The 27,319-nt window shown below is 41.9% G+C and overlaps 2 protein-coding genes across 7 annotated transcripts in view; one reads left to right on the forward strand and one right to left on the reverse strand.

The window, feature by feature from the left end:
• LIMS2 (LIM zinc finger domain containing 2) overlaps window positions 1-27,319 on the reverse strand; it is a 52,188-nt gene that overhangs the window by 13,449 nt on the left and 11,420 nt on the right. For 5 of the 6 annotated variants that reach the window (XM_054039118.1, XM_054039115.1, XM_054039116.1 and 2 more), the window contains exons 2-4: window positions 17,210-17,369; window positions 14,304-14,370; window positions 13,859-13,979 (exon numbers count right to left, since the gene is read on the reverse strand). In XM_054039118.1, coding sequence (XP_053895093.1) covers window positions 13,859-13,979; window positions 14,304-14,370; window positions 17,210-17,365 — 344 coding nt within the window. In that variant the 5' untranslated portion in view covers window positions 17,366-17,369. Of the gene's footprint in view, window positions 1-13,858; window positions 13,980-14,303; window positions 14,371-17,209; window positions 17,370-27,319 lie in introns of those variants that run through there. The other variant, XM_054039117.1, reaches the window with a different exon arrangement.
• Window positions 1,462-13,470, forward strand: GPR17 (G protein-coupled receptor 17). The gene is made up of 2 exons (XM_054039119.1): window positions 1,462-1,747; window positions 10,502-13,470. The coding sequence occupies exon 2, from the start codon at window positions 10,536-10,538 to the stop codon at window positions 11,550-11,552; it is 1,017 nt and encodes a 338-aa protein (XP_053895094.1). The 5' UTR covers window positions 1,462-1,747; window positions 10,502-10,535; the 3' UTR covers window positions 11,553-13,470.

Here is a 27,319-nt window from a genome sequence, read left to right on the forward strand (position 1 = left end):
GGTACATTGCTAAAGTGCCTCCACCATGGTTGGATCCATTAGTCCTCACTAACCAGGACAAACCAGAAAGTCTTTGAATCATAGCCCTTCTACCCAAAAGCTCCCTATTAAGTTTAAGACAAACAAGGGAGTCTGCAGCTCTGTGCTGCAAACACTTAATATTTTTCAAACTGCAACAGAAGCACAAGTCCTGGTCGGGCATGCGACTGACATTGCTGGGAGTGAAGTCTGTGACAAAAGGGATAAAAGATAAACAGCTGTAAAGGTCAGTGCTCCTGTTTACACAGAGACCAATCAAAAAACAAGGAGCTGAATCAGCCAGTTTGATGCCCAGTATTTAAAAGCTCTCATGGGGTGGTCTAGTTTAGTTCACCCATCAGCTGTCTTCCCAGCATTAGTGTTGTTTGCTGGGTGCGGAGGTTTGGCTAAATTGAACACATAGCAGGCAAATGGGGGAAATAATCTATGCCTGTTTTTTCACCATTGTCCAACCTGACAAAAGCATGCTTAGTTCCCCCTCACTACAGTCACACGTACATCCCTGGTTAAGATTTAAAGGTATTCTCCCAAACAGCCCATCAACTACAGGTAAAAACGGTAAAGGAAAGGTGGTGTCATAGCTAATGCAACAAACTGACTAGGAGTCAGAAGATCTCGCTTCTATTCCAGGCTCTCTCTTGGATTTCATGTGGGACTTTGGGCAAGCCACTTAACCGCAGGTTTCCCCATCTGTAAAATGGGGCTAAGAATAATTCTACGTGACACAGGGGTGTTGTGTGGCCTCAAACATTTATGATCCTCAGATGGAAAGTGCCTGCATAAGCTGGAAGTATGATTATTATTTTCTCACTTTTTAAGTCCTCTCTTGTGTAATAGTCTCTTTGCAGGGCTGGAACCACTGTCCTCCCAGATGGAGCCACAGTCCCCACAAAAAGCAGACAGCGCCCATTATAAGAGATCATGCAGCTGTGCTCATCCCTGGATAAAGGCATCAATTTTATTCAGCACTGTCAAATGGGGACTAATTATACAGGGCAGGACACTGGGACCCTGCAGCAAGTGTCCTGAAAAAGACCCCTCTCATTCAGCTGAATAAGGGGCCTTCAACCCTTTGCACTGATAAACCATTATCAACCCCTCCCCATTCACAAACCCTCTCTGCTGTCCCATAGACCCTCCTCTATTGCAAGCAAAGTGAAGTCTTGGAATCGCAGAGCTGTTGCCATAGCAGCCGCCCCTCTCACCCCCACTCCCACCATTATGGAATTATCCCATTCTAAAGTGTCCTGTTGTGTCTATTAATACCAGACTCCCCCCCTGCACAATACCCTTTTCCACCCCTCTAAAATAATCACAGAACTCCAAAGAGTCAGTGTAAAAGACTAGGGGGGTTCAGAGAGACTTTAATAAGCAGGACAAACACTGAAATATTCAAAAATATAACAGCAGCAGCGGGTTTGCCCCTTCCAAGGCTTCAGCTGGAATGAAAACTGCCTTTCATTGCAAGTGTGCCATCTCCTCTCCTCTGTTGTGTGAGCTGATAATGCACTATCAGAGCTAGCAGGACTCTATATAGAGGGGCTCTCTCTTCCACCCTCACTAAGTCTGAAACGATCTGCTCCTTCTGAATCATCAGACGGCTTTCAGCTTTGACGCTTCCCCTTGATTCACTGGCGTCAGAAGGAGCTCCCAGAGATTTACTCTAGAAGGACTTTACCCTTCACCGGTAGGACTGCGCCGTCAAGAGGTAAGAGAACTGGCTTTGGCTAGTAGAATAATGGAGGCACTTTCCTGATGGCTTTATGCTGTTGTAGCCGAGTCAGTGAGGGTGGTGGGAGATGTACAGAGTGGCTAATACACATAGTGTATGAGTTGTTAAACAAATAGAGTCCACAAAGAATTTCATTATAATCACTCTTGTCCTCTAAATTAGAATAGCTTTCCAAATGTCTCCATTTTCAGCCATTAGTACAGACAGGCATACACCACAAACATCACCCCATTACAGTATTAATTTCCCATGGGCAACCGAGTATTCTCAGCCAGAGGGGAGTCAGCTCTGGAGGGAGTTTCATCCAGTGTTAAACAATTTTCTGGGAAAGATGCAAGATCTTCCTGCTTGACAAAGCATTTCCACCATCATCAGCCCTGATCATTTAAAACAAAACAGATCATTCCCTAGGCAGAACCACCTTTAATCAAAAGAATGAGAGAAGAGCAGAAAACTGTGAAGTCCACCTGAGAACTCATCATGCGCTTCTAGCTGGGAAGCACTTAGATTGTAGCAAAAACCAAGCTAGCTTGATTTCTTATTTAGGATCAACTAGAAAGTTTTGCTTATTCTTCATCAAGCCTTTTATTAACAAATAGGTAGAGCACCCGTTGGAACAGTAATATCGTAGTATCAACTATTATAAACTATCCAAGAGAGTATCAATGTAGTGTGGGTGTGAGAGAGGGGGAGGGCCATAAAATATGGCTATATGCATACATTCTAAATGACTAACTACATCCCTGCTTACAAATCAGCTATGGGAGGCTTGGAATAATGGCTAACCCCAGAATAGAGCTCTATTCAGCAATCTGTAAATCACTAAATACTCACACTACCCCAGCAGCGCAAGTCAAGTGGAATTCTGGGCTTGGGAACCAGACAACTAAAGAATTATTCTGTCTACAGATTCAGAACCTCTTGCATTGTAGAACAAGCCCCGGAAACTAGATAATTTTAAAAAGGAGATATGATTTCTAATTAGCTTCAAACAAAAGCATTTGTACATGCTACAATGACAAGTTTATTAGAGATTCACAGTTATTCTACAGTGTACCACAATAGAGCAAAAATAAACTAAAAACCTAATACAAAAATGTGCACGTTTATTTTGAATCAGATTTTTAAAAAAAAATTATAATAATTTGCTAAACCTTCTTCATGTGTTATTACTAGAGACACAGAGTAAAGCCATCACTAGTTTTCCACAGCTCTAGTGTTATTGTGTTATGAACACTTAAAGCCGCACATTTTTTAAATTAGCATTTCAATTCTGAAAGCCAGTGCAGCAATTAATTCTAGTGATACATAAACTTCTCTTGAGCTATTCAAATGCCAAGGACACCTTCATTTTCATGTCAACAATCAACACTAATGGCTTCAAAAATTAAAGTACGTTAAAACAGCATGAGTTAAAACTCTCGGAAGATCATTTGAGTTTAGAACCTAACTGAAAAGGTTTTGTAATGTAGCAAATTGCTGGCACTACTATGATGGGTCCCGTGCTTTCTCTTCTTGTGGGGGTGTTCAGGGCCCCATTTCTCGCCCCTCATCTGGGGTATTAACTGTCCCACTAGTATCCCAGAGAAGAGGAGTGGAGAGGGAGGGACCCAGGCCCGCCCTCTACTCTGGGTCCCAGCAGAGGGGCCCTAGGGATAGTGGCAAACCACTTGAACTAGCGATTTCTTCCCCTGGGCTACTTCTCTCTCTGGCCCTTCATCTTGTGGGGCTTCCTACCCTCTCTACTTGGGCAAGATTTCTCCCAACCCTTTGTGTCTGTGGAGTCCCTCTGCTCCGTACAAGCCAGGTTTCCCTTTACCTAGGGTCTTGGTCTTCTGGCCTGCCACAGCACTTTTCCAAACTCTCCTCTGCTTCCCTCCAAACTGCTCTCCTTCAAACTACTCTCTGCTCCAATGCCAAACCACTCTGCTTCAACTCCTCCAACTGTCTGATTGAAGCAGGGTGTTTTTTTTTTTTTTAACCAGGTGACTGGCTTCAGGTGCTCTAATTGGCTTAATTGGCTTCAGATGCTCTAATTAAACTGTAGCAGCCTCTCTTCCCTCTACAAGGAATAAGGCTCTCATCATCCTGGGGCTTACATATCTCCCCTATCACTCTCCTGCTGCTCTCTGGCCATGCTGTATCACAGTAAAAAGAGCCATTTATTTTCTTCACACCTTGACAAATAAAAAAGAAAGAAAGAAAAAGAGGCCCTCACAGGGTAACATATGTAACAGCAGCTTCCACCCATAACGATACTGACTTTTGACAGATAAGAACATATGTGAGCTAGATCCATCAACATTTAATCAACTCCTGCAGCCCTAAGCCCCAAGATGTTTCTCCTCCCTGTGACTACCCTACTAGACTTCTTGATATTCCCCACTCAACCCCCTGCAGTCCTGTGGTGAAATCCTGGCACCACTGAAGTCAAAAGAAGTTTTGCCATTGACTTCAACAGAGCCAGGATTTCATCATTGGTGTCTTTGCTATTCTGTGTCAGATACTGACAGAAAATTGAGCTCAAACCCCAAAGATCATAGCTCAATGCACCACAGGAAGTCAGTTCTAACAGAGTCTGATCACTACAGAGAATTTTAAGAACATGATAAAATGCATGTCACTCCGAGGCCCTTAATGTTGGGGCTGCAGATGGAGAGCAAACTGTTGCCCGGAGGAAGATTCCGCCAAAGAACTGGCCTACAGCAAATGAAATCTCTGTCTGGACTGTAGGAGACCCGATGCCAGCCTTTTAGACTCACATCCACCTGGTGTTTCATTTTTAACAGGGTGTTATAACTGAATATAAAACTAATGGCTAACCACAGTCTAATCTAAGTCTTGCTATGCAGGATCATGCCTCCTTACACATTTGTTTGTGGATGGGATTAGTTAAATAAATGGAGTGGCAGCACAAAGAGTGTAAATTCAAAGAGTCACACAACGAGTATTAATGTGGATGTGCCCTGTCTTTAATAGCCATTAAAAGGGTAAGGTTTCATCCTCCTTTGGTGTAAAATAGAAAAAATAAGAAAAATTCCTTCCGATAAGGATAACAAGTCTCTAAGCTTCCAATACCACTTTCATTTAGGGACTAAACTCACAAGGTTTTTTCCAAAGACACTAGGACCCAGAGTTTCAAAGAGACAAGTAACACCAGCAAAGATGTGCACACTCCACAAACACTGTCTTTGCATGTGCACACCCGGGAAGCATGTACACAAAGAGGCAAGTCTCATAAGGACATAAGAACAGCCATACTGGGTCAGACCAAAGGTCCATCTAGCCCAGTATCCTGTCTTCCGACAGTGGCCAATGCCAGGTGCCCCAGAGGGAATGAACAGAACAGGTAATCATCAAGTGATCCATCCCCTGTCACTCATTCCCAGCTTCTGGCAAACAGAGGCTAGGACACCATCCCTGCCCATCCTGGCTAATAGCCATTGATGGACCTATCCTCCATAAACTTATCTAGTTCTTTTTTGAACTCTGTTATAGTCTTGGCCTTCATAACATCCTCTGGCAAAGAGTTCCACAGGCTGACTGTGCGTTGTGTGAAAAAATACTTCCTTTTATTTGTTTTAAACCTGCTGCCTATTAATTTCATTTGGTGACCCCTAGTTCTTGTGTTATGAGAAGGAGTAAATAATGCTTCCTTATTTATTTTCTCCACACCAGTCATGATTTTATAGACCTCAATCATATCCCCCCTTAGTCGTCTCTTTTCCAAGCTGAAAAGTCCAAGTCTTATTAATCTCTCCTCATACGAAAGCCATTCCATACCCCGATAATTTTTGTTGCCCTTTTCTGAACCTTTTCCAATTCCAATATATCTTTTTTGAGATGGGGTGACCACATCTGCATGCAGTATTCAAGATGTGGGCATACCATGGATTTATATAGAGACAATATGATATATTATTATCGATCCCTTTCTTAATGATGACCAACATTCTGTTCGCTTTTTTGACTGCTGCTGCACATTGAGTGGATGTTTTCAGAGAACTATCCACAATGACTCCAAGATCGCTTTCTTGAGTGGTAACACCTAATATAGTTGGGATTATGTTTTCCAATGTGCATTACTTTGCATTTATCAACAAGTCTCTATTTTGCACATGTAAATGTGGGGCAAATATGCATGCCCACTGTTACTGAATGTGCTGTGCTTTGAAAAACGGGGCCCATGAAACAGTGTTCCGCTCAAGCACTGATGCAGGCTGCCCTCATACTCTCATTTTTATTCTTTCAGTAATAAACAGGAACAAGCACACAGCTGGTTGGCGCACAAAGGATCCTGCAGTCCTAAATCTCCAAACTTCACAGCTCAGCTGCACAGCATTTCAACACAGAGAAAGAGGGACCCACTGTGGCCAGATGGGAGAATTTCTATTTCTTAATTCTATCCATTCTCACTTTTGTTGATCTTCATCCTTCTTGTCTGTCAACCAGCTTGGCAGTGGAAGAAATCTGGTTCAGAGTATGCCCACTTCTATCCACCTATTTGAAAGACAGGTGTTTTCTTGGGATTCTGTTTCCAGTGAATGTGTTACTGGACTATTCTTCAGCAGAAATTTCACCTCTTAAATGTTTGAGCAATAATCATAGCTCTGAGGGAAGGTGAGGCATTACCTTCTGCTGCAGTCACTTGTCTACAGCTGTATAATTTCAGGATGCAGCAAGGTTTTTGCCAGAGGCATCTTCGATAACATCAGCAACCATCTCAATGGTTTGTTAACTAGGGTAAGGGGGAACTGGCTGATCAGAAAGGAGGAAGCATCCATTTACATATCTTAATTAACAGCAATGATGTGAAAGTAAAGAGTGGCCGCTTTGCACAGACAGGGTTGCCTGGACAAAAGCCAGACTCCTACACCAAACAGACATTCTCCTTGACTTGTGCGATCATTACTTAAGGAAAACACTCTTCTTTTCCAGATATTTTTCAGACCCAATTCCACTTCCCACTGCCTCTGTAGTCTCCAATACATCCCAGACCACTCCTGCTCCCCTTGTGGGTTTCCTTCCCTGCCTAATATTTCCTCCAGCTATCCCAGCACCCTATCCCTGGACCAGTATGACAGAATACTAGAGCCTTTTATTTTTAAATAAACAGAGGAAAACCAGATACTTGATCCCCATTTTAAGCAAACAAGTAGGAATAATCAAGTTTTGCATAAATCCTCAACTAGATAAGTACAAGAGTTTAATGTGGTTTTGGTAAAAATGTTGCAGGTGCTAATAGGTTCCCCTATCAAAGAAAAACCTACAGGGTGCCATGATCCCTGGGAATGTTGTGGAGGAAGAAAATTCCCAAAAGTTTTCTCTCAGTTTCCAACAGATCATTCGATTGCGCATGTGGGTTAGCATGCAGGTGGTTTGAACACAGATTTTTGCGATCTGCCAGAGTCCAAGGCTGTCTACACAGAGCCCCTGTACCTCCATGATGCCCCTTAGTCTCAAGTGAATCTCCCCCATACCCCGGTTAATACAGCAGCAGGTGAGTCATACTGACATTCACTTTGTCCCTTTGCTGGCTGTTGCCTGTATATCCCAAAATACACCTCTACCCCGATATAATGCGACCCGATATAACACGAATTTGAATATAACGCAGTAAAGCAGTGCTCCGGGGGGGTGGGGCTGCGCACTCCGTCGGATCAAAGCAAGTTCGGTATAACGCGGTTTCACCCATAACACAGTAAGCTTTTTTTGGCTTCCGAGGACAGCGTTATATTGGCGTAGAGGTGTACATTAGCCTACATTTTCAAGAGTAATTAGTGATCTTGTGAGCCCAAGTGGACACCTCAAAGGATTTTCCATGTAGTGGATCATGGCATCAACCCCTGCAGGTTTTCCTTTGATAGGGGAATGCTTCCACTGTCTTCGCTGTGTCCCAGTGAAGCACTGTCAGTGGGCCCCATGGACAAGGGGATGGTGCTGCAGACACATCTGACCACTCTCCCCTCCCCACATCCCTCAGGGACAGTGGGAGATGTACAACAGACAACTGCATGCACAGATGTAGTTGAGGAAGGGATCCAGCTCACAGTTTTGTCATATTTTCATTTTATAGACTAGGGAGCAGATGAGGGGAATAATACAAAAGACTCAAAGCCAGAGTAAGAGTTACAGATTCTAATTCAAGATCTGCTGCATATCATAGAAAAGCTCTGGGTAAGTGTCCATGAAAGTCTGGTCATTTTGCACTGCTGCTGTGGGCAGCTGTGGGAGTGACAAAAATAAGATCAATTTCACTATGTTGCTGGTTGAGAAAGCTACAGGGTCAGTTGCAGCAGATATAGTTACTGGAGCTTTCAAGGAAGAGGAACATGCAGCGACTGAAAAAGGAACAGAGTAGCAGAGAAATTCCCCTGGTAATAGCCAGGCAGCCGGGGAAGTCCAGTGCTCTTTCCCAAAGCAAGTCAATAGTGTTTCACTTTCTGAATCAATTGAGGCAGAAGCCACTGCACTGTTTGGAAGAATTTTCTTCTGAATCCCAGCCCAGTAACAAAACCAACTCGGGGGATTTTCTGGTTTTAAAATAAATAAATAAATAAATAAATAAAAATTAATTCCTGGCACTTGTTCCCAGGAACCATGCACCTAGAGACATTTCTACCAGAGATGGATATATGAACTCTCCCCTCCCCATTCTCTCCAGCAATAAGCCAGATACTCTCAAAGGTGTTTAAAAAAACAACAAAACACAGAGGATACCTATGTCTCCAGTGAAGTTTCTGTATAAGGAGCTGTGACTGTAGTCCCAGGGTGCCAGGCTGAGATTGCTCAATTAGAGCAAACTGTAAAGAAGGGCAGACAATCTCCAAAACTGGTGGTTATTCCAATACTTAGATCCACCAAGCCAGAAACAAAACAGCTTCTATAATACCTTACTGGTTACTCAGAAGCCAAAAACACAGTTCCCTTAAAGCAACCCAGCCTTGGTCTGTCTGGGAGAAAGCCAAGTCAAATATGATGAGGATTACTAAAAATCTTGTTCATCATATAAAAAGGATCGGACACATTACCTCCCAGGTTAATGAATATTTCAGATCTTACCCAAATACACACTTACAGCCAATTATTATTATCTAAACTAAAATTTATTAAAAAAAGAAGCGAGCGCATATTGGTTAAAAGATCATTATACATACAGGTATGAAGAGAGTTCATAGGTCAGTTTTATAGTACAGATGGTGAGCTTAGAGTTGCAAAGCGTCCTTTCCAGAATCACTTCATTAGGTTATAGTCCAATGTCCATATACAATATCAGGGCTATCCAGAATGGCACTGGAGACCACAGTCTTGCGACTCAAACTTCCCTAAGAAGCTTAAGCAGATCTGAGATCCCAAGAGTTTTTAATAGAGATTTCCTCTTAACAGCACACAGTCCTTGGATGAACAATAGGCTTTTGAAATAACCTTCTATTTCCTAAGCATTACTAGTAATTAATCAGTACAAGTTATTTATCTATTAAGCAGTTCATAGACAATTTACTACAAACTTCAAAGAGAAGTATAGACAATGAAATTACTACACCCAAGTTTCATTTAAACGTTAATATTCCCTTTTGATCTCTGAATCAATAGACAGGATTCATCTATTTACATGGTTAACATCATATTTACTCATTCATTAGCCTGTTTGTTTATAAGCCGACCCCCACAAGATGGATAGGTAAAAATAGCAAAAACTGTCACCCTTTCATAAGCTGACCCTATATTTCAGGGGTTGGCAAACTTTGGCTCCTGGCCCGTTAGGGTAACCCGCTAGTAAGCCTGGATGTTTGGTCTACCTGGAGCATCTGCAGGCATGGACCCCCTCAGCTCCCAGTGGCCGCGTTTGCCATTCCCAGCCAATGGGAGCTGCGGGAAGTGGCGCCACTTCCCACAGCTCCCATTGGCTGGGAACGGCAAACCGCAGCCACAGGGAGCTGAGGGGCTCCATGCCTGCAGATGCTCCAGGTAAACAAAACGACAATGTATTAGATATTCAATTCAATGATTCCATAGAGTTTAAAATCATCAAATTTTGGTGTAGACCCGTTTATAAGCCAACCCCCGCTCTTTGATGCGTCACTTTTTTACCAAAAAATTTCGGCTTACGAACGAGTATATACGGTAAACACATACAATTAGTACTACCTCTAATTCTCTAACAATACAGGTTTGCATGTCAAAACTCTAGTCTATTTAACAGGGCTATGTTAGCTATTGCTAAGGAACAGCCCTAATTACCATTTATATACTTCTCTAATATGTCTTTAAAAGTTCAATTTGGCTAATTTATTCTGCAAGTTGCTTAACCTTTTCTGGCCCTGTGTCACAGGAGCTCTTTAAATCCTAGAAGTAGTACCAATATTTTGGCACCATGCCAAAATCAGTCGCTCTCTGACTGTATAGTGCCTATTTCCACTTTTCTGTTAACCTGGTACATGGGTGTTTAGCACCTTTATCGCTTACTAAGTCGCAGAATATCTTGGAGATAAATGTACAGCCAGTTGATTGCATTACAATATTTTCTTCAACTGACAGGAAAGGTCTGGAAAACCCAATTGAGAGGGAGGGGTTTAATAATTCTGAAGTAGGTCAGACTGAGTTTATAAAAATTGGGCAGTGTCCTTTTAATTACTTCTCTCAGCAAGCAGGAGACATGTTGTCTGATTTCCATGCTGTCTCACCATTACCAAGGTTCTTTGTAAGATCTGTTTTCTTGATTTTTTTCAGGTCCCTGGTTGGTGCCCCAGAGCTGAAGTGAGGAATGAATGATCCAGCAGATCCCTCAAGCCTATTCCTCAACTCCTCCCTGGAAACTTCAGAACAATGTGGCAAAGAGACCCATATAGAGAACATCCTTTTTGCCACTTTTTATCTCCTGGATTTCATCCTGGCTTTTGTTGGCAATACCCTGGCTCTTTGGCTCTTCATCCGGGACCAAAAGTCAGGCACCCCAGCCAATATTTTCCTGATGCATCTTGCTGTGGCCGACCTGTTTTTTGTGCTGGTTCTACCCACCCGGCTGGTATATCACTTTTCTGGCAATCACTGGCCATTTGGCGAGATCCCATGCAGACTCATTGGCTTCCTTTTTTATCTCAACATGTATGCCAGTATCTACTTCCTCATGTGCATTAGCGTTGACCGCTTCCTAGCCATCGTGCACCCTGTGAAGTCCATTAAACTCCGCAGGTCACTCTACGCCCACTCGGCATGTGCCTTTCTTTGGGTTATTGTTGCTGTCGCAATGGCACCTCTGTTGGTCAGTGTGCAGACAGCTGAGATGAACAACACAACTGTCTGCCTACAGCTCTACAGAGAGAAGGCATCACGCCATGCTCTCGTGTCCTTGGCAGTGGCATTCACCTTTCCATTTATTACTACAGTGACCTGCTACTTATTGATTATCCGTAGCCTGAGGAGTGGGAACAGAGTTGAGAAGCACCTGAAGGAAAAAGCCATCAAGATGATCATAGTTGTCCTAATGATCTTTCTGGTCTGCTTCGTACCCTATCACATCAATCGCTACATTTACATTCTCCATTATGATGGCACCAAGACTTCCTGTGAAACCCAGCGAGTCCTGGCACTCAGTAACCGCATCACTTCCTGCCTCACCAGCCTGAATGGCGCCCTTGACCCAGTGATGTATTTCTTTGTTGCTGAGAAGTTCCGTGAGGCCTTGTGCAGCTTGTTTTGTGGCAAAAGAGCTGCAATGATGCCTCCAAGTTATGAGGGGAAGACAAATGAGAGCTCACTAAGTGCTAAATCTGAACTGTGAGCAAGTGATCATATTTGTTGTCACTTCCGGGCACAACACAGCCTAGAGACTCTCTAGAGAGTAAAGGCAAGTGACTCCAAGGACAAAAATGTTATCCCCAGAGTCAGTATCATTCTTGCAATATCAAGGAGGAGAGTTCAGTTATTCTATGCAGCTACAACCAGCAAGGGCTCATCTCTGCCAGAAGACAGATTGTAATCTCTATAAATCACAAGACATCTACCCATGAATGCAACAGCATCTGTTGCCCAATCCTGAAGCTGAGGCCTGAATATTTAGGGATGGAGGAAAGAAACAAGAATGTAATCAATCCATGATTTCTTCATCTAAGAGTTTTATACTCAAGTCTCGTTCAAGCAAATGTTAGCCACCCGGAGAAACAGAACAACTGGAATTCAAGGACTAAGATTCAGTGGGTGATTGCCCCCTGCCCAACATGCACACCCTCCTCTGAAATCCTATGTTGTACCAGCCAGAGAGATTCAGTCCTGGGATATCAGAGGAGAATAGTAGTGTCTCTAGATCTATTGTGAATATTTGTAGAGAGTTGGGGGGATATGGTATGCCTATTGAACAGGGGAAAGGGGAAACCTGGAATAAATGGGAGACATCCTGATTCCCCAGGGATGTCAAGTTATTGTTGCCACAGGCCTCTTGTCTATGCCGAGGATTTGGGCATGAGCAGTAAACATCATGCTAATATTTCAACCTGTCCTTGGGTTTGTGGTCTAAGGCCCCAGGAGCTGTCTTCAGTTACAAGCAGCATCCTCTGAACGAACCTTGGGGTGTAGTCCTGTTTGAATTATCAATCACCTTAATAATCTCAGGCTAAAATAAAAGGGAATGGAAAGAAGTCTCATGAAAAAAATCAGTAAAGGGAGTATCTTCCATTGGTTTATAAATGCTGAACCCTAAAACTCTGAATCCCTGTAAAAAAAATTAGCCAAGAAGATGAAAAGTAGATGTGCTGAAAGTGTGAAATGCAGCCTGCTTGGGGAAAGCCTTAAAGCTCTTTAGAGTGTTTTGTTTGGTCTGAAAAACATTTCATTTGCTACATATGATCACTAACCTAGTTTAGCTTAACTACCCTCACTAATAAATGTTGCACCAATGGAACACATCTGGCTATTAAAACAAGCAGGGGAGATAGGAGAAATCCCATGGTATAAAAAGGAGAAGAGCAGAAGAATCCATTATGTCCACTAGGAACCTTGCTAAGCCAATCATATTTGCCTCTGAAATGCTTAGGTACGGCAGTGATGCGCATGATAGAAAGCCATATGATAGCTCAATCTTATTTACATATTCTACCCATGCCATTGGGAAAGAGCTCTCGATGTCTCCAAGAGTTTAGATCCTAAATTATGAAATCAAACAGCTTTTTATCTTGGTTAAGTTTCTGGAATCCTGACTGCTTTCCCAGCTGGTACCCAGCACTGCTCAAAGGCACTAGCCAATCAGAGACACAAGCCAAGAAGCCAAAAGGAAAATCCATTAACTGTAATTCTGGAAGCCTAGAGACTGGTGTTATATGGAGGATTACTTGAATGGGAAGTAATTATGGAAGGTTCCCTGGTGGACAGGGTGAAGCAAATAATCCTCTTTCCTTTTCCCACGTTGATCACGTCAGCGGGTAGAAACATCAACTCAATGACTCTCCCAACCCCTGCTGGACAGAGGTATAACAGTCTGAAGTTAATCCACTGTGCTTCAGAATTCAAAGCTATCTGCCAAACTCTCTGTCTCTCTTCTTACCGGGATGTGATTTTGTACAAGTTTCCTGTCCTGTTTGTATTATTTTTGCCATTAAGTTTTTTAAAATAAAAAACTTTTTGGACTTGTTCATACTGATTATACACATGTAAAATAAATAGTTTAAAAGGATCAGTGAGAAGATGGTCTTTATATTAACAGAGGCTCCCCCTCAGTCTCTCATTATGCCCAGGGTTCCCATTCAATCAGCAGAGACATGCCCCTTTATCTCTCACATGCAGACCAGCATCATGCCTGGAATCCTTTCCCTCTCCAGCCTCCTGCCCAGTCACCCAACTCTATCCACAATCCACTGGCATTCCGCCTTCAGGCCCCTCCTCTACCCATATGTCCTTGGACAGTCAGTGTCCTGTCCATTGCCCTTTCTCTACCCCATCTCTCACTTTTCAACCACTCAGTCCTACTCCGGGCTTATTCTGTGCCTTTCCATTCTTCATCTGCCACTGTGTTTTTGTTTTATTGCGCTAACAGACCTCCTGTACCCACATCCACAATGTACCGGGCTAAGCCCCTGTGGCTCTGCTCTCTCTTACCTGCCAGCATTTTTTACGAAGCCTAGGTCGGCAAGTGCCACATCACAGAGCTCACAACGGAAGCATTCTGGGTGCCAATTATTATTCATTGCCTTGATCACACGTCCAATAATGAACTCACCTTGGAAAGAAAAACACAACCCTTAGATGCAAACAGAACCAATTTGAGCAAAAAATCTCTCCCCCACATCCACCACCATTCCTTTTCAATGCCACAAGGCCCCGTATATTCTGATTTGCTGAAAATATCACTTCCTCCCACAAGAGTACCAGAAGAACATCTTCATTCTTAACCACTGCCAGAGTAATTCTTTGTTACTGTCCAGAGAGCCTGATGCTTAGGATGACCCTTGCGTTAAAATTTTCATCCCCAGTGATCCTCTGCCCCATGACTTCTACTCAGTGAAGAGAAGAGACTACATAGTTTTGCATATGGAGATCTTACCACATTGCCCACAACAGGGTGCAAACAGCATCTGGAAATCATGCTCACAATACTTTCGACCCTCAAACTGTTAACAAAACAAAGGAGAGAAAATCCTCAGTGAATCACAAACTGTCCACTGTAAAAATTCAGACTATTATTAGAGTTTGCAGGTGACAAACTTGTAAAGGTTAAGCAAGTGTTTTCATTTCCAACCCATTCTTCAGTTGCTTGTCATTGCCTTGAAAAAAATCCTTCGAAGGTGACACTTTCCATACTTTGTCTCAGCCCCATGGAGAATTTTCTTGGACAATGGAGCCAAATCAATGCAGGTATGTTTAATATGGGCAAAGGTGCAGGGGAAAGCAAAACCAAAACATACACAAAACTCCACTGTTCCTATAATTAGCTTTTCTTGTCCTTTTCTTCTGGGTTCATATACCTCAAAAGAGCTCAAACTTGACATGATTGTTGTCCACATGGAAAATGAAAAAGAGCTTAGTATTTTAAAAATTAGATAGTTTTCAAATTACATGTTTGTACATGTGCTATAGAAAAATTTACAGTTGATTTTCAGACAAGTTCACTAATTTTGGTTACCCAACTTGAGAAACCTTGTGCCAAATTTTCAAAACACCCAAGAACCCACTCATGCCTTATTCCCATATGCAATGCTGAGCACATTATTTTTCTTTCCTCCCCTTCTCTCATCCCCCACTTTTCTTAAAAAAAGAAAAAAGGGAAACCAGGAAATTAAATACAGAAAATTAAGTTAGTGCAGTATTAGGGCTCAGAAACTGAACATGCAAAAATCAGGAAATTAAGAAGTGAAGATTCTGACAGAAACATTAAGCCCCAGCTTTTTAAAGGAGACCATTTTCTTCTCTGGCGCACTAGACACCCACAGAAATTGTGCCCACATTATTTGCAACCATAATTAATTGTGGATGCAAATTCTACCATTTAGGTATTTAAGTACCTGTCCTAATTTGGGCTTGCAAGTTAGTTACTTATCCATCTCTATGCTAGTATTTATGCCTAAAACTTTATATGAACAAAACACAGGGACAATTTTAATATGTGTGAAACTGAGATCCATCTGAAAACTGGGCCCTAGAAGGATGCTTTCAGGTCAAATCTGGCCAAAAATTTAGACTTTATAAAACGTGCCTTTTAATAAACAGGATGTGCATGCAATGTGGTCGAGTTTACATTGATATAGGAATTTTGCGTTATGAATTTCCCAACATCTACATGGTTCAGTCCTCTATCTTAATGTGCTGATGTATGTTTTTTAATTTAGTTTTACATTCTAAATATATATTTTTCTGTTCCACTGCATCCTAATTTTGCTTAATTTATGTATAGCCAGGATGAGGGGGAAATGACTTTAATACAACTCTGGATTTGTCAGTCAAGTCAATGATAATAAAGTTTAGGATCAAAAGAAATGGAAATCAACAAGATTAGGGAACTGAAATTCTGCATCCCCACAAAGTCTCCCCAATACTGGTCAACTGGCCAGACAGATTTCCCAAGGAGGAAGACAGCAGTACATTTAAACATAAGGCTATTTTAGAGTGTGATCATTTCAAGGTTAAGAGAGACAGAAGCCTATGGGGAGGGAAAAGGCAGAGGGGACTGCTGAAAGCACAGGACCCATTTGAGCCAATATGGAGCCCCCATGATGCAATCTGACCGGGCCCCTCACTGAAAAGATAAGATTCTGTGGACAATCTCCCGCATCGTCTGCCCCACCAACTTCGAGGAAAGAGCCAGGGGAAGAACGTGGGAGAGGAATGAGTAACAAGTCCAGATACAGAATGTGCGTTTGTGCAGAACAGAAGGAATAATTGACAGTGATTTCCTGACATGAGGATGTGGGAACCTGAAATGTATCTTAGCGGTCACATGATAATGGTAAAAATCACAGTGTTGCTTTTCTCTCACCCTGAACAAGCAGCTATATTAAAATAAGGAAAATGGTAATATCCTACAGCTACAATGCTTCTTCCTATCCCAGACCCTCCTGCCTGGCTTCCTGCTATGGTTTTAAAGAAACAGTTCCTGTATGCTCACATCAGCCAAAGTCACGAAATAGAAGGAGAAGATTGAAGGGGAAGGTTGAAAAAGAGAAGATTGAAAAAATTGGGTTTGTTTAGTGTGGAGAAGAGAAGACTAAGGGGGGGGGACATGATAATAGTTTTCAAGTACATAAAAGGTTATTGCAAGGAGGAGGGAGAAAAATTGTTCTTCTTAAACTCTGAGGATAGGACAAGAAGCAATGGGCTTAAATTGCAGCAAGGGCAGCTTAGACTGAACATTAGGAAAAACTTCTTAACTGTCAGAGTGGTTAAGCACTGGAATAAATTGCCTAGGGAGCTTATGGAATCTCCATCATTGGGGATTTTTAAGAGCAGGTTGGACAAACACCTGTCAGGGATGGTCTAGATAATACTTAGTCCTGCCTTGAGTGCAGGGGACTGGACTAGAAGACCCCTCGAGGTCCCTTCCAGTTCTATGATCTCATATCTGCAGGGAATTACAGTTATCTCCATTGATCTCCCAGTCAGCATAGAGCATCTCACACTCCCATGTCATGTGGCACTGGACCATGAGCATTTCACCTTGACCTGATGAGGTAGCCCCTCACTCCGGTGACTTAAGAGGCCCCTGCTGCTTCAGATTTAGCAGCAATGTCTGACCCAGCCCTCTGAGAGGGCTAGTTACACTGGGAAGGAAAAGGCAGACAGAAACACTGATAGTGGGCAAAGAATGACACTTGAAGCTTTATCCTGTCCTGTTGAGTGCTCTCAGTTTTCACAGAGTTCACTGACAGCCACAGATACTCAGCATCTCCCAGGATTGGGTTTTTAAAGGGGGAAGTCAAGAAACTTTCAATAGCTTCACATAGGCAGTAACCTCACCTCATAGAAGAGTCCATCTGGGAACTGTCGGAAACACTGAGCACAGACAAAGCAGTTCTCATGATAGAGCTCCCCATTGCTGTTCACGATCCTCTCCGAGGGATCAAAGCGAGCCTGGCAGCGCTCACAGACTGCATTTGCGAGGGCATCAGACATATTACTGAGGAGGAAATAAAGGTCAGAGTCAGAACATGGGCATGTCACACCTATCAAATGAATATGCATACATCACACAAGTAATATTACAGTCACCAACACCTTTTCAAACCTTTTTGCACAAATAAGTACAATGAAAATAATGCAGCATGCAAGGGAATGGAATCAATAAGTTATTCAGAATCAACATCTGATATCTGTTTACATCTGACACAGCTGGAGGTGACAGCCACATAGTAATTTGCAGAGCTATATGATGGATTCATTTATTTTTCACCTTTGACCACCTTGCCGGCCCTCTGTCCACAAATCCCTGTCCTACCAACTTACTCCAGACACCCTCCATTAAAAACACAAAATAAATGAAAACCCCTGCAGAGAAATGTTTTCTCCTTTTCTCCTCAAATGTATAACTTCCCCACCCCCTTTCAACAAACATCACACTTGCCTGAGGCCTATGATGGGAAAACATGAGTCCAGGTGTTCTATGTATTAAAATGTCACAGCGTTAAAGTCCTATCTCTCATGTCCCTGCAGAGCTAGGAATGGCAACTTCAAAAAATGGGGAAGATTCCCAGTTTCCTAATGGGATCAGCTTTATTTTAAAATTTGGAGCATTGAATATGTGAATTTAAAATGGTGTGACAGGTTCGATCACAGAGACCCCCTTGGGACTGTCATCTGGCATGCTGAAACTACCTCTGAGTCCCTTTTCCCTGTCAGCTTGGGACTCCAGAACCCTGTCTTGTTGACACGCAAGCCTGCTGCAACACAGACCCAGGGTCTGAACCATGTCCCCAAAGCTGCAGCTTTAACTGAAAACAACTCAGCAGGTACTCCTGTCTCAAACACCCAGCTCCCAATAGGATCCAAACCCCAAATAAACCTGTTTTACTCTGTATAAAGCTTATACAGGGTAAACTCATAAATTGTCCACCCTCTATAACACTGACAGGGAGATATGCACATCTGTTTGCTCCCCCAGGTATTAATCACTTACTCTGGGTTCAATAATAAACAAAAGTGATTTTATTAAGAATAAAAAGTAGGATTTAAGTGGTTTCAAGTAATAACAGAGAGAACAAAGCAAGTCACCAAGTAAAATAAAGCAAAAACACGCAAGTCTAAGCCTAATACATTAAGACAGTGTTTCCCAAACTTGGGACACTGCTTGTGTAGGGAAAGCCCCTGGCGGGCCGGGCCGGTTTATCTGCCCCGTCTGCAGGTCCGGCCAATCACGGCTCCCAGTGGCCGCGGTTCGCTGCTCCAGGCCAATGGGAGCTGCTGGAAGCGGCGCGGGCCAAGGGACGTACTGGCTGCCGCTTCCAGCGGCTCCCATTGGCCTGGAGCAGCGAACCGCGGACAGTGGGAGCCGCGATTAGCCGGACCTGCGGACGCGGCAGGTAAACAAACCAGCCCGGTCTGCCAGGGGCTTTCCCTACACAAGCGGCGTCCCAAGTTTGGGAAACACTGTATTAAGAAACTGAACACAGGTAAATCTCAGAGATGTTCCAATAAGCTTCTTTTACAAACTAGACTCCTTCTTAGTCTGGGCCCAATCCTTTCCAATGGCATAGTTCTTATAAGTTCTCTCTGGGTTCCCACACTTCCTTCTAAATGGAAAAGCACCAGGTTTAAGATGGATTCCAGTACCAGGTGACATGATCACATGTCACTGTAAGACCTCATTCTCCATTCTTTCAGGGTTGGCCTGCACGTACCTAGGAAGGTTTGCGAGTACACAGAGCCATTTACAACCAATTGTCTTTGTTAATGGGAGCTATAAAGATTCCAAGCCATTATTAATGGCCACACTTTACATAATTACAATAGGACCTTAGAGAAATACTTCATATTTTTAGTTTCAGATACAAGAATGATACATACATACAAATAGGATGAACACACTCAGTAGATTATAAGCTTTGTAATGATTCCTTTACAAGAGACCTTTTGCATAACGCATATTCCAGTTATATTATATTTACACTCCTAAGCGTATTTCCATAAACATATGGAATGCAACATCATCCATGGTAACATTTTTAAGTATAGAAAAGCTATTTTTAAGATGTTTTTGTTGTTCCCTCTGAGCTCTGCATGGTTGGAGTGATGGTAGCATTACAGGTTGATACATATGAAAAACAAACCCAATTAATATTTTTAAGACACTCATACATTTATAAAATAGCCTTCCTGTAGCATATGTTGTATATACAGAATACTTGAGGGGGTGATATAAAATTTTAATCAACACTTGCATATGGTCTGCATACATTTCTTCTTCCTCTTCTTTCACTTTATTTGTAATGCTAGTTCATCTTTTATTTTATGCATAGCATGAAGTAAAGACCACAGTGGTGGCTGTTCTGTCTTTCCCTAAAGCAAGGGGTCAATATCTGTGCTGCAGTAGACACCTAGATTTCTTTTGTTAACATTATTCTGGGTCATCTTGTTTTCTGCAAATATTTATTTTAAACAAGAAATCAATAAGTGTATTCTAGTAGTGGCAGCTTCTCTTTCCTCTGACCAGTCAGAGGTGCCAGCAGAAAAACAGACATGGAAGACAGAAGCCTGATTCTCCAATGCCCTGCGTCTTGTATAGTCATCTACAGTCCTGCAAAGTGAATATAAAAATTCCCCTCTCACTGGTGGAAACACTTTACATCCATTTTGCATAGGTATAAGCCAAAGGAGAACCAGGCTCATTGATTAGATTAGAATCAATAGTACTAATTTAGAGACATTAAAATTGATTTTGTTTCCTCCCTGCAGTACAAATGGGCCTTTACACTTAGAATCTCACCAAAATTATGAATAGACAGGAAATCCTGTAACCTGGTGGCCCACAACTCATGGTTTACAGAAACTCCAGATATTTGCCTGAGCTCTGCTGGGGCAGCACGGGAACAGTCAACCCAAAATGTCAGTGTTTGTAGCAAAACCCAGAGGCCATCTTTGGGATCTGATCAATTCTGTTTCCAACCACAGCTTTGCTTCACCTAAATTACAGGCCAGGAAGGTTCATAATGGCAGGATTTTATACAATAATTCCACCATTGAACACTCACTCAAATAAACCTGGAAAAAAATAAAAAAATAAAAACCACTTGGTCCCTGGTTTCAGAGGCTTGATCTAGACAACGGGGGGAGGGGAGGAGAGAAAGGGGAGAGGAAACCATCAAGGAGAAAGATAAACAATAAAAAAAGGCAGATAGTATTCTAAGTGTAAAGCTGTAATTACTGCTCCTCTCATTCATCTTCTGTATTATGGGAAGAGACTAGAGGGGTGGGGGGAAATGACAGCTTCTATGACTAGAGAGATAAGGTGGGTGAGGTAATATCAAATCTCAAGAAGAGGTCTGCATAGCTCAAAAGTTCTCTCGTTTACCAACAGAAGTTGGCCCAATAAAAGATATTACTTTACCTCACCCACCTTGTCTCTCTAATATCCTTGGACCAAGATGGCTAACCCTCTAAGCTTTATGACTGTCAGAGATCCACGTATGATATGATACTCCCTATGTGCCCAACACTAAGCACAACGAAGCACGTTTCTGGTTGTCCTTGATTACAAACTAAGTTATTAAAAAGATCTGCTACTTACATTTCCGATTTAAATTTATTTTAGTTGCTATCTCAGAAAGATCCTGGCTCCCCACCACCTTCCACTGACATTATACTGGGTCCTATTGCCCCCCAATACTGCAAGAATGGAACTGGCTGGCATTAGACAACTGTGTTTTGAGCCCTCAGCTTGCAATCTGCACAGTCGTATTCCTGCGATGAGTAAAATGCAGATGATTTAGCCAGGTCTAAAGGGATAATTCCTACTAAGAACTATTTGTCATGAGAGGTTTTAGGGAAAAGTCACATGGGAGTGTCGGCAAAAAAAAAAGATAATGGAAATTTAGGGTCTAATCTCTGAACCCCTCATTCATGAAACCAGGACTGTAAAGGCCCTTATTCAGGCAAATAGCTTTGAGGACTGTAGAAGTACAAACGGCCTTCAGTAAAAAAGCCTCATAACCCTGTAGGAAATTAGAGCTCCCACTGAGAGTCAAATGATCTGTTCTTTTGTGTGGCCACATTATTGTCCCCAACCTCTTTATTTACCCTGAAATGCAAGCTTGAAATGCAGCTCAGGATTTAACTTGCAGCTGTCAAAGAAATTCATTCAGCTCACCCACTCACAAAAATGAGAAAGTGTCAAAAGTTATGGGACTTGTTTTTAATACACACACGACACCCATGACTCTTACTGCAAAAGAGCAACTGTAGACACCATCAAACCCCGAACCCTGTAAGACCATTCCAGATGTCCCAACATCCCTGTTACTGTATTAGATTGTGAGGAGCAGCAAAGAGGGTGATTCACAGCTAAACTAGGTAGTATAGTCTAAACTGGGATTTGGAAGAGAAAAAAAAGTTAACTGATAAAAGTATTTAAGTTTAAAGAAACTGGCAACTGCAAACAGGATTTCCTTGAAAATTATAAGCACAAGGCCTGTGCAGATGTCATCATACTGGCCCAAGAGGTGCAAAAAATACAAATGATCTGTCCCTTAAAGATTAAGCACAATAGGACCTAGTAATCTAGAGGGGAAAAATAGTAAGTAAATGTCTGTATACAAAGTTACATACTACATACACAGCCAAAATATATACCACACAAATATACCGTATGTCCAGCCCAGTGGCCTATTGGTAATCCTACGTGCTGCCATGCAGGGAGTCTATGCTCAGTTGTTAGTCCCAAACTCTTACTCATAGGGTGGGAGTAGCATTAAGCCAGTGTATTCTATGCACGTGCACACACCCCAGAGGGAAGAAAAGGGAAGAAGTACCTTGCATCTTTCCAATGCAACTCCTCCAGCCAGCTAGAACCAATACTAATGGAAGTCTCTCTTCCAGTCCTAGCTGGCTAGGACATTGGCTATGATTAGGCTTGACAGAATTTGATTTTATATATTATAATTTCAACAGATAATGTCAATGTGTATTTTTATTTTTATTGATTTAAAAGTTCACCATTGTGCAAAATTATGGGGTTTAAGTCTTTTTTTCAATTTTTATCAATCACAGTTGTGGGAAATTATGGGGAGGGGTCAACAATATTTATTTAAATTACAGCAGATGCTCAGATTCAAAAAGTTAAAGCTTTATAATTATTAAAAACACAAATTATCAACATCACATGGAAAAATATACACAGTAAATATCCTTGAATCAAATTCTACTAAATTCTCATGCAGCATTTTTACTTTATCTATTGGTAAATTTCTATTATTATTGATGGACTTTTCTGTCCATTTGTGTGTACGGTGAAATTGACATTTACTGATATTTACCAATAAAAATCAAATCCTTCCAAGCCTAGCTATGATGCAGGTCTCAGAACTGGGAAGGAGACTAAGTAGAGAAAATGTAAAGGGTGATGGTAAAAGTCCTTATAATTCCTGCAGAGAGAGAGAAAAAGGACAATCCCTTTGCCAATGAGAGGCAACAAATAAAAAAAATGTATGTAACCAGGAAAATAAAACTACTACAAAAAGTACAAAGAACTATACATAGTTTTACATAAGGCCAAACAAATATTCCCTATAGAGATCATCTGAAAAGTTATCGGTTTTAAAGAATGCTAAACTATGTTCCACATGTTACAGAAAAACTTTCAGCTGATTCCATGCGTTAAGGACCTCTGTTCCATTTTGGCAGTCATGCCAGGGAATAAATTAATGAGTAAAACGGCAGATAGAAATCTAGAGATCAGTTCCTAGAGCCATCCTGCATTCTAAGAATAATTTTCCTAATGCAGAGAAGAGCTCAGCTGGTCAAGCACATACAGTCTAAGGCCTACTCCTCTTCTCTTCTCTGCCCCACTCCACCCCTCTGGGAAGCAATGAATTTGCAGCTGGTTGGTGAGCTCTCTTAGCCATTGAGGCCCCACCTACACAACACTTACAATGGGGGTACCTATTGATACCATGATTGTTCCTTGCCTCAGTTACAACACAGCTGAAATCTGCAGGGAACATAAGTTCCTGAGTACATTATAAATCTCAGCTGTGTTGCACCCAACTCAGAGGACAATTGTATCATAAATGGGTTCCCTGATTTGTATCTGTAAGATAGAGAGGATTTAACAACAATGGATCTTGCATAACCATGAGTTGAGTTCTATACTCTCTTTAGCTTTTCACTCCTGACACTTCTTTCAGTTTTATTTAAGACATTTATTCCTTTGATCTCAAAAAGAAAAAAGAAAGAAAAAAGGGATTTAGTCTCACTTTTAACTTTAAAACAATCTCAGCAACAACCGCAAGATGCTAAAATACAAGTCTTTTTCACAGAGTATACTCTCAAACCAGAAAAGCTACATTTATTCCAAGCAATTCACTAATTTACTGTGTTGTACTCAGATATCAAACACAGATGTCCCCACTCTTTAAATAATAAGCTTGTAACACAAAGACAGGAAAGACAATTAAAACAAAGTAAATGACAAAACATCCTGAACTTCCAGCACTGTGACCGAAAATGGCACAACAATGCGAGAGCAGAGCAGCACCTGAGCAAGGAATTTTCCAGTCTTCACCGGTTTGCATCGTAACTTTTACTGACTCAGTTTTAAAATGCAGTAATTTCGTGGGAGCATGTTATGTACCATTCTAATCAGGAATAGGTTTCTCAGATAAATACACAAATACTCAGACTTCTTAAAAGTATGTTCTGCTGGACACTCGCACTGGTCTAAACTCTGGTAAAACCCTCTGAACATACTTTATGTGAAGTGAAAATTACAGGCAGTAGCTACAGGTGACATACAAGCTAAATCACTATCAGATTTAGAAATATTTTACAGAGTCAGCAAATTGGGCTTCTCTCCCTCCAGAAGAAGAGTCTGGGACTTCTCACGATGAGAAGACTGTTAAAACAAACCCAACAGTTGCAAGACTTTGCTGCTGCTCCTTCCTCTTTTCAAACATCTCCACCAAAAACCTCAGCAATGATGTGGAGTTGGTGACCCTGAATCGAGAAAGGGAGCAAGGTAAATAGCTGGCACTACAAAGAAAGTACAAAGGACAACCTCAAGTGAGGTTGCAGGGAGGGATAGCTCAGTGGTTTGAGCATTGGCCTGGATTGTGAGTTCAATCCTTGAGAGGACCCCTGCCTTTTCAGTCATCTTAAATAAATTTCATTTAACAGATTATATTTCTCCTCTTCACTACGTATAACTAAAATACCCTCTTTAGGTTTACAGGGATCGTTTTTCCTGTTTCCATTTGGTAAATACTAATTCCTCCAACACACATACATTCCCTCTCCCCAATCAAATCTTTTGAAAGGACCTAAAATTACCATAGCTATGTTAGTTTAGTGGATTCTATAACATATATTAAAAAAAGTCATGCCCAAATATGCCTGTCATTCACCATCATCAACTGATATCAGCACAGCCTTGGGATTGTTATTTGCCTGAAGAAGGAGCACTAAATATTGGGGCCTTTTATATTTTGGGGAAGGAAACCACAAAAAGTATCCTTCAAAAAAGAATTCTCAGCAAGCAAACAGTAGACTTAAAAACAGTCATTTACAGCCCAGAAAGCAATTCCCCCCCCCCCCCAGATTATAATTAAGGCTGCGTGTCTGTCACAGAAGTCACGGAATTCGTGACTTTCTGTGACCTCCATGACTTCTGTAGCTGCCGCAGCAGCAGTTTGGGTGTGTTGGAGGGGGCTCAGGGCTGGGGCAGGAGGTTGGGGTGCAGGGCGGCACTTACCTTGGGGGGCTCCCCAGAAGGGGCCAGCATGTCCCTGCAGCTCCTAGGTGGAGGTGCCAGGGGGCTCAGTGCAGTGCCCACGCCCACAGGCGTCGCCCCCGCAGCTCCCATTGGCTGCGGTTCCCGGCGCTTGGGGCTGGAGCAGCACGAGTAGCCCCCCTGGCCGCCCCTCCCCCTAGGAGCTGCAGGGACATGTCGGTCGGAACCAGGTAGGGAGCCTGCCAGTCCCGCCAACCCTCCCTCTCTCCCCCAGCACCAACAGGGGTCCCGGGCCGCCACTGCCTACCCCCCCCCCAACACCCACGGTGCCCCCAGACTGCCCCTCCAGAGCATCCACACACACACCCAGCCCAAGTTTTAGTTAGAAGTATATAGTAAAAGTCATGGACAGGTCATGAGCCATGAATTTTTCTTTACTGCCCATGACTTCTACTGAAAATAACCGTGACTAAAACGTAGCCTAATTATAATCTAGATCAGTGGTTCTCAACCTTTCCAGACTACTGTATCCCTTTCAGGAGTCTGATTTGTCTTCCATACCCAAGTTTCACCCAACTTAAAAACTACTAGCTTACAAAATCAGACATAAAAATACAAAACTGTCACAGCACACTTGTACTGAAAAACTGCTTACTTTCTTGTTTTTACCATACAATTATAAAATAAATGAACTGGAATATAAATACTGTATTTACATTTCAGTGTATAGTACATAGAGAAGTATAAACAAATAATTGTCTGTATGAAATTTTAGTTTAGTTTGCACTGACTTTGCTAGTGCTTTTTATCTCCAGTAGTGGCCTCACATATACATTTTACATTTAACAGGCACAATGATGACAAAACCCAGCAATACTCTCCAAATACCAACCTCTTAACAAAATTGTCAGCTATATTTTGATTTAATGACATACAAGGCAGAATAAAATCTATCTTGTTCTCCTATACCTGTATTAGCTTTGTACTGCTGACACTTGTTACAATTTCTGCCTCTTGTGAGAGCTATATTAAAATAGGGAAAAGATGTAGAGTAAAAATGATATTATTTTAAAGTTTTTGGTTTTTTTAAACCATAAAAGTCAGGCTTGAAAAATGTGTTATTGCACATCCACTTGTCTAAAGACCAAGCCTACTAGCCCCAGTGAAAAATACTTAGGTCTTCATCTAAACCACTCTGCCATAACCCCTGCAATTTACAGGAATAACACTTGTGTACTGTATTTATATGTAACTTGTTACATTATGAAAATATATTAACTAGCAAAATGACTATCTTCTTACCCTTTCTAGTTTCAATTCACATTCTCTTTTATTTTCTATCATAGATCCTGGTGTATTTTTTCTGCATTGTTTCAGTATCTGTTTCCTTTTCACCTTCTTCCCAACCAACCCCTTACATCCTTTTCCCTCTCCTTTTCTGTACACTGTAATCTCTATCTCCTACATTGTCCCCCCCCCCATCTCTCTTTCAGTACCCTACTTCTCTTTTCTAACTTATCCTATTAGCCTCTCTCTCCCTCTTATTTGCACACTTACCCCATCCATATCCAAACCACAGATACATACACTCACTCACCCTCACCCCTTTGAACATAAAGCTTGAAAATTTCACCAGATACTTAACAGCCAGAGGGCTAAAAGGCGGGGACTAAACTAAGATGAAGGACCCAGCTGTTCAAGATGAGAATCCAGGCCACCGATGAACAACTGGGAAACAGAAGGTACTAAGACTGCTAGCAGGGTGCTGTCACTGGATTCTACTTGAGACTCCATTTTATTCTTCACCACATAGTAAGTGTCTGATAAATTTGAAGCCTCAAACCACCTCTGGCTGCTGAAGGAGAGAATTCTCTCTCTTGCATACCACTGCCCTCTTCCCCAATGCAATAGCTCCAGTGTCCACCTCTGCTGCTCCTCAGAGCTCTTCCAAGCGGAACCAAAATAAAATTGACCTAATTCTTGACAGTTTGACTAATACCACAGGGTGCTCAGTAAGCTGGAAAACTGCAAAGTTATTTACAATATGTAAAATCAATTGCCTCATTCTTAACAATGTATGTGGAGAAATGTGCCTGAAATCAAACAATGCTAAAACCTTTTCAGCATTTAAAACAACTACAGCATTTTACACTAGGTCCTTGTTCTAGCACAGTGCCTAAAACCCTCACTAT

This window comes from Malaclemys terrapin, chromosome 9 (assembly GCF_027887155.1).
Source record: "Malaclemys terrapin pileata isolate rMalTer1 chromosome 9, rMalTer1.hap1, whole genome shotgun sequence".
Lineage (NCBI taxonomy): Eukaryota > Metazoa > Chordata > Testudines > Emydidae > Malaclemys > Malaclemys terrapin.